Below are 11592 nucleotides of genomic sequence, written 5' to 3'. Positions count from 1 at the left end.
TTTTTAATGTTTTCGAAGCTATAACAATCGAATGTCCACTCCAATCGCACTGCTGTGTTGTAGAAGTTTGAACGACTCCTATACCCGGCAATGTGTTATTTTCACTAAATGACGCATACGTTACGCGCACACGAGAGTCTCCTCCCACACTGGACTTTCAGTTTTTAATCGTCGCTGCACATAGCCTATTTAACCTGCGCCCATGTGTTTTTTTTTCTCTCTAGTGTCTAGTACAAAGTGTCGATCGTAGACAGTACACTTTACAACTTCGCGGCATGAAGACCTAAGGTATATCGCGTCGATTGTGACCTGTGGTTTTTTCGTGAAAAAAATTGAAAAATATTTTACAATACAAGCGTCGCGAGTGTGAGTGCACCCAACGATGTCCAGATTAGAAAAATTAAAAAGGATGCGAGCCGAGGTCGATTGGAATTTAATAAAGGAGCGACGTGATCTTCTCCGTCGACTTTTTCACTTGACGAGCGACTGGAAGGTACAGCTTCCAAATCTCCTAGACGTTTTTCGGGCCGAAGATATTGACTGGCTTCTCATGGAGGCCACCAACGTGACAAAAAATCCTCCTCAACTCCAACGATTTATCGAGTTTGTAGCTCGAACAGGCTTCAAGGACGAGCCGAAACTCGACGAAGCAGGCAAGCCAATATCTCGTCGCGTCACGGCAGTGCAGGTTTATTCGGATTGAACGTGATCAGAGATCTTTTTAGAATCTACGACAGATACGATGTGAATTATACCGATAAATTTGGATACACTCATTTTCATCTGGCTAGCGAGTTTGACTTGGACGACGTCGTCGAAAAATTCCTCGACCTCGGTCAGGATCCCAATCTCCTTGTGAAAAATACAGGTGATTCGCCGCTGCACTTTGCAGTGGCAATTAATTACGACGACACAACGAAGGTGGTCGAATTGCTATTGAGAAGAGGCGCTGCCCGAATATAGCCAATGAGAAAGGATGGACCCCTCTGCACATCATAAGCAAGTAAGATGACAGTCAAGGGCTAGCCGAGCTATTCTTCAAGATTTGCGACGAACGACAGCTGAAAGTTCAAGTCGACGCCGTGGACAGCTTAGGTAATACACCTTTGCACGAGGCAATCGTACATGACAACAGACAACTGGTCGTATTGCTAGTGATAAGAGGCGCGGATCTAAATATAGCCAACAATGATGGATCCACTTCTCTGCACCTAATTAGCGACTTAATGAACAATGAGTTGTTGACGATGATCTTTGAGATCTTGGACAAACGACAGAAGACGGCTCAAATCGACGCCCTGGACAAGTCTGGCAACACACCGCTACAATTGGCTCTAAAATGCCACAACAATAAGCTGGTCGAATTGCTATTGAGAAGAGGCGCCGGTCAAAGTTTAGCAAACAACGTCGGAGTGACTCCTCTGCACCTCATTAACGAGTATGTCAACGACTACGACGATGGATTGGTGGAGTTGTTCTTCGAGATCTGAGACGAACGACAGCAGACGGCTCTTGTCGACGTTCAGGATGGGACAGGCACAGCACCGTTGCACGAGGCCGGAGGTTGGGGTAACAAGAAGGTGGTCGAAAAGCTACTGAGAAGAGGTGCCAATGCAACTTTAGTCGCCGATGATGGTACGACTCCTGCATGAAATTTGCCGCATTGTAGGCGATGAAGATGATAGCAATTTGGCTTGGCGAAACTATTCTTCGATATTTGCGACGAACGACAGCTGAAGGTTCAAGTCGACGCCGCAGACAAGTACGGTGATACACCATTGCACGTGGTTTTATATAGAATTTGTATGGGATACCACTCGTATAGATTCGCCATCGATCCACGTTTGATTGAATTACTGATGAGAAGAGGCGCAATCCAAATTTGGTTAACGAGGAAGGAATCACACCACTGCATGTGATTTGCAAAGTCGTCTCGAGTTGAGATGAGTTATTAGTGATGTTTCCTGGGCTGGCCCAGCTCGTCTTGGACAAATTGGGCCGAACACCTCTTCGATGGGCCGTGGAAAATATCGTGCCTCGCGTGGTCGATATACTATTCGATCACGGGGCCGATCTATCGAGCTTCGTTTTCCCAACCGCGAGTGACTTCGCCGAGAAGTTGGATACGCGAAACTTCAGTAGTATTTACGATAATTTTAAATTGATAATGGCGTCTAGTCTACTGGCCATCGCTGAAAATCTTGAGTAAAGAGGATATGAGTTCAACCGAAGCGACGCCGCTCTGACGATCATGAAATTCTTCGCTGAACGAGATTTGTTCGAGAAGCCGTCGAATCTTGATAAATGTTGGTACGACGACGAGGAGTTCACGAGCAAAGCGAAAGAGATTATGATAAGGGATAACGACCCGAGTCTGTCGCTCTACGAGTGGAGTAAGTTAACACCCGAAGAGGAAGATAAACTGCTCACATATGAGGACTACTTTAGATTTGCGAGATTTGATTATCTTTCGATACTTACCGAAGGAGTTAAAGAGGCTTGTCAGTTGCGTCTGTGCAAGATGATGTCTAGAGGATTTTTCCGGCGTTGGGCACTGGATCCTTACATGAATCTCATACGCTGCCGACTGCCGATTATCTGCTGTGAACAGATCCTTAGCGAGATGATGAACCAAGATTTATATAATATTTGCTTGGCAGATGCATAAGCACATTTACAGTATTTTTTATAATTAGACATTGTTAATTTTCCATATTATTATTGTGACGTGGTGGTCGTATAACGGCCCGCTGTGACACACCGAGTCGACGCGGAGTCGAGCTCACAATCGGAGTAAATCTCTCGCATGAGTTCGGCAGTCTGCGGGCCAGACGGGCGGCATTTTTTAATGAAAGTTTTACTACTAAAATGTACTTTTCTTGATCCCCTGGGCGAAAATACGCGATTTCGATGGCAAAAGTTGTACTTTTAGCCACTGCTATAGTTTTTTTCACTGCGCGCAGTTTCGTCACCATAAGAAACATTTTCTATCTCATCCACCGATAAAAATTGGCAATAGTAAAGAAGAGCCACCTTCAAAGCGTCTAAAAATTAATAAAGAAAATCAAAGTTTTCAAGCCATATGTAATAGTTCATCATCGCAGAGTAGATACTAATACCCAAGTCATCTTGTTGTTCGAAAAACTTTTTTGAAACTTCACGAAGTACTTCCCATTGCTCCAATATTCTATTAACTACAGCTTCAAGGGAAAGCCAACGAACTTCTTTATAAGATAAAATGTTGTGCTTTTGTTCTTTCATTAGCTCTTGGAGTTCATGCAAATCATGCTTCTGATGTGGGCTTTTCAATAAAGCGGATATGTTATTAATCAAATTTATAATTTTAGTGGGCATCTCTGGCGATGCGTGTTTCATGCACAAATGGGTGATATGTGCTGGACATCGTATCGTTATAATGTACGGAATTTCTGCTTCGAACAAAACTTTAAAGCCCTTGTGTACGCCAATCGTTGTGTTGCAGCCATCAAACGCTACTGCGTATATATTTCTAAATGGAATTTTAAAATTTTCGAATGAAATCTGTTGATATTGGAAAATGCGTTCTGCACTTGAAGAGGCAGATTTTCTTTTTCCGATGAGAGAGATAATTCCTAAAAAAATTCTCGATGGAGCCGGTCTGTACAATTTTTTTTCTCTCTCTTTTATTAGACATCTTCTTAGAAGGGCCTGCAGGAGGCTTGGAGCTCGTGCGCAGGAAGAGATAACTACCCCCCTCCCTACATTTGGAAATCTTATTTCTATTGCTAGTACATGTTCTTAAGAAACATCAGTAGATTCGTCAATACATATACAAAATAAATTATTACGCAATTTTTGGGCTAATTCCTCTTGGACCGAACTTCCAATTACATTTGTAATGATAGCTTGGCATCGAGTCGCAGACAATTTCAAATCGCTGAATATTGATGCTCCATTTTCTTCTGATGCGATATCTTAGTTAACAACACTACAACTTTCAATACCGTATCTTGGGGCATGGTCGGACTTATTCTCCAAAGTGGCTTGGCTGATATTACTTGACATTGAACAGCAATCCATTTTGTCGCATTAGAATGACATTAATTCACTATATCCATCTAATAACACATATAACATACAACACTTAACGTAACTGGAGACAATTAATTTACATGTAATACAGTTATACCTTGCTGCGGTACTGTTGCTCGATAGGAACAGCCCATTATTTCAGCCAATGGACGAAGCCATAAAGGATTTCAGGATCTTCATGGTTGAGGAAATCGCTTCACGATCTAGAAATATGTTGGAGTTGCACAAGTGAGTTCTTCGGAGTCAGCGAGAACTTTGAAGATAAATATGATCAAATGATTGAAAAAGTTGATAAGAACTTTAAAACAGAGAGGGAAAACTCTCATATACAGAACAGAGAATACTCTACATATACATATGTTTAATAACAGCGCTGCATCACTTTGTGATAAATTTGGCAACAAATCATATTTTTTTAGTAGCTCCTTTTTTTCAAGGACACTTAAGCCTTTTCTATGAACTATAGCTGATGATTTTTTCATACTTGTATCACTAACACAATTAATTATTATGAGCATGTAATACCGACGGTGCTATGAGAAAGTACTGACAATGAAACTTGTATTTAATCGACAACAACATTGAATGTAAACATCGTCTTCAAACTAAATTTGATTCTATTAAGCGAAAAGTTTATTCACTTAAGCGGTGAATTTTACATGTATAAGGATACGGGAAAATCATTGTTAGGATTTTTGATTCATTTAACCGGCGTATTCTATTAAGCGCAATTCTCTTAAGCGGCGACCACTGTAATTAGAAATGTTTTAAAATAATTTATGTTACAAAAATAAAGTTATACGTTATGCATAATGTATACCAAGGGTGTGTGAAAAAGTTGATGATATTATGGTTTGATGCCGAGAATCGAACGGAAGAATATTCCTTATTTCCGTACACAACAATCATTAATCGTTACATAAAAGCCTTCACTCTTTTACCCTGCATTCCTCGAAATCCTAGAAAAGTCACCGATTTTACTTACTTTAAAGCCAGTGAACTGAAGGTGTTTCTATTGGTCTATAGTTTACCTGTACTAAAAAGCTTTATGAAACCATATATTCGACGACATTATGCATTACTGGTACACGCTATCTCGCTTTTAAATTCAACAAGCATATCAGAGGAAATGATTTCTGAGGCATCGAGGGTATTGAATGTTTTCGTTTTTGAATTTGAAGGGATTTATGGAAAAAAAATATGACCTGCAATTTACACCTACTTTTACATTTACCGAATGCAGTAAGGAAATTTGGACCGCTTTGGGTAATTAATTGCTTTCCATTTGAAAACTGGAATGGTACGTTAAAATGATATGTCCATAGCTCACGTCATCCAGAATTACAAATTTATTCTGCATTATCAACAATGTTCACTTTATTAGAAGTAGAAGATGAGATTCTGACACCTGGCAGTGCAATTTTCACGTTTTGTGAGAAACTCAGTACATCTGGTACAAGACGATCGAAATTGAAAAATTTAGGTCCTAATCTTTATGCAGTTGGAGCATACGAAAAAGAAAAAAAGATACCAGAAGTTTTTTTTGAACTTTTACGCGAAGATCGGTGCATTGATTTGAGAAAGTGCCACACAGTTACGAGATTGTTAAAAAATAAGAATTACTATGAAACCCAATCATACAGAAAAAAAAAGAAAACAAATTAAAATTTACATATCTTGACAACGATTGCTATGGAATAATTGAATACTTCATTACTTTGTGCGCATGTGATTGTGAAATTGTTTGCAAAAGTTGTAACGCCGATTGTAAAACTTATGTGATAATTACCTTATGTAAATTATCGAGTGCTTTTTCATTTGAAGATCCCAATTTTAATGTATCGACTATAAGTAAATGTGAAGTTCTTGACGGTAATTTATTAGTTATAAGCACAAGTGCAATTCAACAAGTATGTTTTTTTTATGAAGTGGCAGGGTTCAAATATTTTGTAATCCCAACTAATGTTATAGAGACTGAATAAAAGTCCAATTGGTTATGTGAATTGTTTTAATTTTTTTAAAACTTGGGAAAAGTTTAGAAAACTTAGAAATTTTTTAGAAAAGTTTTTAAATTGTAGGGAGTTGCGACGATCGAACGTTGTAATTCCCATTTCTGAACTTTTCAAAACTAAATCAAACATCAAGTTTTAAAAACTTTTTTACCTACAGATTTTTTTTACGCCGCAAAGCAACAGAAGATCAATAGCTGTTTAGCTGCAGCCACAAAAATGGTCACAAAATTGATCAACGATAAAAAAGACAAAGACAATGTGCTCATCGTCGAATGCACCAATGACTTGTTTATGCTGCTTGCAGACATACACCGCAACGAATCAATGATCCGTAGAAACATTATAATGTCCAAAATAAGTCCAACGTTGAAAGACACTCTATCACAAACCATAGAAAGAGAGTTTCTGTTTGGAGAGAAACTCGGCGAGGTCATAAAAGCTAAAAAAGCTCTGGAGGACAGCGCAAAAGCTTTCCAATGCCTCCCAAAAAATCAATCAATCAAGACAAACAACTTTAAGACTCCGGACTTAGGAAAAGAGCAAGCGTTTTCGTCGAGAGACTTGATCTGACGAGTGAAGAGGTCAGTGCACATAAAGCGTCTGTATCTAAAAGGGTGCGCCACAGGCTTTTTGAGGCCTGGCAGGGACAGTGGAACATAAGCGAAACTAGGATGGAGACGTACGTGTACTTTACCAATATTGCAAGACGCCTCTCGTACGACCTGGATCACTACGTCACACAATTCTTGACTATACATAAAAACTTCGTATACTACAAGTACATTTACTGTAAAGCGAGTTCACACCTCTGTGCTTGAGTGGTTACGCAAACCGAGGACCACGTTCTTTTTGACTGTCCGAGGAGAAGAATCCAGCGATGGGACCTTGTCAAGACTGCAACAGCCGAAACTGGGTCATGGCCGTGCACGAAGGAGTGTTTCGTGTCCAACAGAGTGCTCTTCGGCGAACTCAAGAAGTTTTTTCTTCTCCTCACTAGGCGCAGGGGATTGAGTAAAATTCCAAAAAAAACTATGCCCGAGTTAAACACCGAGTAGAAATATCGAGTGAAATTCCGAAGCATAGCCAGCCTGTCGGTAAAGGGGAAGGCTCAGTGTCGGATTGCGATCAATGGAAATTGGTAGCAAATACAGGTTTGGTACCGTCAGGTACAGGATTGGTACCATCGGTACTAACAGGCAAAAGTGAGACAGATGTGAAGCTCGGTACCTATTCTCTCATGAGGATAGGGTTCTTGACTGGATTAAAGGTCGCATGCTCTCTGAGCCGACCCACGACCGACCATCAGGCGAAGGGATTAATAGATGCGCTTTTCCGAAAATGAGAGTTGGCGGTCTTCAACCTGTTAGTTGAATCCAGTTACTTCACCGAGCAGGGGTGGCCAAGCGCAAATTTTCGTGCCATCCTGCTTTCTAGGGAGGCTGATTGAATCTCTACTCCCGACAACGTTTCAGTGATGTTCAGTCACTGTGTGGGTGCTCCATCTAAGGAGTGGGCTTCCTTGAGAAGCAGTGGTGGCAACATTGCGGGCGATCTGGACCTTCACATCAAGACGCCAAATGGTCAAAAACTCAGTTTTTAAATCCGCAAGAGATTCTAGGCTTTTCCTGGATCCAACAATTAATCCAAACGACTCTGATGGCACCAAGGTTTAGCAACTCGATTGCAATCTAATCGGACAAGGCGACTACGGTTGTTTGTGTCTCAGCGTCAGCTTTGCGCAGAGATTCAACATCGTCTGGAGGCAGCTTGAAGGTTCCTTCCAGCTATTTCTGTAGGGCTGAGCAAACCTCATCTTCCGTGTCAACCTCGTTACACGTCACACGTGTGATTTACGACTTACAGCGAGCCGTGCAAGGCTGGAACTCTCGCATCCAGGCGGCCGAGCGCCGACTTTGTTGTATCTCTCATAGAAATTATAAATCTTGAAAACTACCTTAGCTTTCAATTGAAACAATAAAAAAACGCAAAAATATTTTGAGACTTCAAAGTTTGAAAGTCTATTTAAATTTTCCGATGTGAAAATGGAAAAATTCGAAAAATGTATGTCTCAATTACTATTTTAAATAACCTTTAAATCTTTTGCTTATGTATTACGAGTAATTCAAATTAATCGTCAGTGCTGCACAAGCCAGATCTATCGACTAGCAAAAAGTGAGAAAAAGTTGACAAGATGAATCAGGAGATATTATATCTGTTAAATAGACGCCAATTTAGTAGTAGCCTCCGCTCCCCCACAACCTCCTTTACACTTTGTGTGTCTATGACTTCGTGCGCACTGCCAACTGACAAAAGGCTTCACGACGTATGCGGCACATAATGTTGCAGTACTACTATTATATGGCTTACAAGCGTTGCGCAGGCATTCAGACCGTGGAGCATTAATTAACACTGTGCGTTTGAGAACACCTTTAGCCATCGTTATTAGTACTTTGATCTTGCGTGTGATAGTTGTAGCTATAGTTGGAGTAGTAATAGTAGTTTTTAACAGTCATATTTTATTTAATAATAAACGTGTACATAATATCAATTTTGCTTCAGTTTATAATTTTTTTCATGAAAAAATCCAGTCAGAAAATGAATACTGTAAAAAGTTGAGTTATTTACTTCATCAATAATATAAATAAGACTAAAATATATGTTAATAATTTCGAGCGCATATTAGAACTCATTAAAAATGAACATCAATTTTAGAAGAACTCCTTACTTACATAAAAAATATTACACAACGAATGTTTTGAGATTCAATAGATCGATATTGCACCGTGACAGGGTCAAATCATCAATACCTTGCATTAAATATTTCATTACTGAGTCTCTCGCTAGCCTAACGATTATAAAATGCCTCATGAAGTGTTGAGCTACCACCAAAAGCGGCACAAACTTCGGCAATCCAATGCTGAATATGGTAGAGTTGCAAAATAATTACGCAAGAATTTGTATTTTTGCACAAAAATACTCATTACTTTGTAGCATCAAAAATCTCAAAAAATCTTAATAAATTAACCGATGGTCATCACTCTCAAAATTAACATCTTTTTGCACATCACTCTTCTGGAAAGGTGGAGGAGTCAAACATGGTTGACGTAATAGAGTGGAATAACACGTAAACTATATTTAATAAAAATGGTCCAAGTTATAGTCACATTATTTCCCAACAAGTAAGCAGCAGGTTGCCAAAAAACAATCAAAATAAGGGACATAGAGAGAGCCTAGTTGTTAAACAACATGACTTCTTGTGTATTTCTGGACGTTACATCCGAGTATTGTCTTTGAGAAAAACACAATTTTCATGAAAATTAAATTTTCAATTTTTTCGCGTTCAGGACACTGTACGTTGTATATTTTTTGGTATTTATGACTATCGACCCATTATAATTAGTAGAAAATCACGTCGTAGATCATGCAGCAAAAGTTGAAAAATTAAATATCGCAGAAAAGTCAGCCGAAATTTGACTGCATGATGATATGAATTTTAGAAAAATAAGAGTACATCTACAGGAAATATTTTCCTTGTGATTATTCAACTTTTTGTTGCACAAACGGATGTTGTTGATTCCTTGTTTCTAAGTATACTAGCTGCTACAAACTGGTCTCGAGCGATACTACAGTATCCTATTTCGAATATTATTGCGAATAAGAAAAAAATTAGTTTTAGGGGCCAAATAATTTGCAAACCTGAGTTTAAATTTCTCCCTCGAATAATATCGATTCAAGAAAAATAATTTATGTAACAAAGAAGTTTTAGAATTGATCAAAGAACGTTCTCTATTTTTTTCAAAATTATTTCCCAAAATTACATGTAGAGCAGAAATATCATTTTTGTGCCAAGAGCTTCATAGTAGCATCTTAATGCACTACCCTACGAAGCGGCATTAGACTACTCTCAGCCGTCAATTAATGCAGAAGAAAATATCTGATTTGATCAAAGAAAATTTCATAACATTATAATTATCAAGATATTCAATAACATCATGATTGATGTACTCATTTAGCTGTTGCTAATTATTACTTCTGGGTACATGGGTCAATCATCCTCAAACTATAAAAATAACTTGACATCCTGATGTTGAAAAACACGTAAAATTAAAAATTAGAAAACTGTGAAATTTTTAAGTTGCCTGACTGACATTTTATACATTTTTATTGCTAGCAGCTAGATGCATGCAGTTGGCAAATTTTAAAATTCTAAAAGATTCTTTGAAAAAAGAGAAAATGAATTAATTGATTTTTCGTCCATCAACATTGGTTTGCCTGCTTAAGAGAAACTCGTCCAGAAAAATTTTGAGATTAACGAAGTCTTCACCAGAACTTTTGTAGAGAGCTTTTGAATATAGTCATAGATGGCAATGCTTTTTTTGTGTATTATTGCTAAAGAGATTTCGTGTAGTTTTCAAAATTTTCAACTCCTTTTTTTATTGAGGATTGTCATCTATACGTATAACATACGATTAAGGATATTGTAGGGCTCACCCGAATCTATTTAGCTGTTTTACAATATTGCAGAGAAATATTGTTTTACGAAAAAATAAGTTTTAATGCTTGATATTACTTTTTGCATTGATGTACGTCAAAACTTGAGTAATTCATACTCGAGAAGTTAATAGGACAGGCACGTGTCCTATTTTCCGGTCAAAAAACGCGTATTGTAGAATACAGTTTGGTCACCACACCTCGGTAAAAGTCATAGAAGGTATCAGCGCAAAGATTGCAATAGTGTTCCTGTATGACGTCATCGAAAAGCTATACGCGTATACACATAGGCATAAAATTGAAGCTCAGAGTATGTAGAGGCTGTGTGATTGATCGGCCCATTCAAATGGTTATATGTATGGATGCTGCATTGCCGGTAAGTCGCAGTCGTCGTAGACGGAGAAAGGGAGAGAGAGAGAGAGAGAGAGAGAGAGACAAGCGACTCACTCACACTCCTTCTCACGTTGATCGATCTGTCTTCCGCTTGTCATGTGCTTACGCGCTTGCGCGTAGATAAATAAATTATTGCGTGCTAGAAAGAGATGGAACGAGAAGAAAAACTGTACGTGAGCTCGCTCTAATGACTTTGACTTAATCATGTTTTTTCATACTTTTCTCGGTCTCGATCTGTGTAAAAATGTACGTTACGAGTATATTTTATATTAAAAAGTACAATTATTGTAATTTACTCGATCGCTTTTTAGATACTATCTCAAATTACAGAGAAGACAAGTTTCTAGTCAGTATCTAGAGTTTTCAATCATGCCATTGTTGATGCTTGGTACAAAAAACTCATTACCATTCAATTTGCCTGATTTTTATGCTTCGATGAAACCATGATATCTCATCAATAGATAAACTAATAAATACCAAAATTTTACAGCATTTTTTATGTTTTGAAAACGGGATCACATCCTTTTTGAATAAAATTCACATACTAGAAATAACGTTACGTATATTTCCATGAGCATTTATACGGACAATCCTGGCATCCACTATGGGTGTTTGTGCCTTGCAG

The 11592-nt window shown here is 38.5% G+C and overlaps 1 protein-coding gene across 1 annotated transcript; it reads left to right on the top strand.

Annotated features, from left to right (window-relative positions):
• The first annotated feature begins 382 nt into the window (after positions 1 to 382).
• LOC106658511 (ankyrin-3-like) lies at positions 383 to 1490 on the top strand. Its single transcript, XM_014380512.1, has 3 exons — positions 383 to 684; positions 738 to 921; positions 1044 to 1490. The coding sequence occupies exons 1-3, from the start codon at positions 383 to 385 to the stop codon at positions 1488 to 1490; spliced, it is 933 nt and encodes a 310-aa protein (XP_014235998.1).
• The last annotated feature ends 10102 nt before the right edge of the window (positions 1491 to 11592 follow it).

This window comes from Trichogramma pretiosum, unplaced genomic scaffold (genome assembly GCF_000599845.2).
Source record: "Trichogramma pretiosum strain Unisexual culture from Peru unplaced genomic scaffold, Tpre_2.0 scaffold5, whole genome shotgun sequence".
Lineage (NCBI taxonomy): Eukaryota > Metazoa > Arthropoda > Insecta > Hymenoptera > Trichogrammatidae > Trichogramma > Trichogramma pretiosum.
Note: the sequence above shows the minus strand (reverse complement) of the source record. Positions and strands in the feature narration are given on the sequence as shown.

Excerpts from the sequence above, each read along its gene's own strand:
- LOC106658511 (XM_014380512.1), top strand. The coding sequence starts at position 383 with ATGTCCAGATTAGAAAAATTAAAAAGGATGCGAGCCGAGGTCGATTGG. Across the intron at positions 685-737 it reads TCTCGTCGCGTCACGGCAGT|ATACGATGTGAATTATACCG; the intron begins GCAGGTTTATTC and ends AATCTACGACAG. Across the intron at positions 922-1,043 it reads ATTACGACGACACAACGAAG|ATTTGCGACGAACGACAGCT; the intron begins GTGGTCGAATTG and ends CTATTCTTCAAG.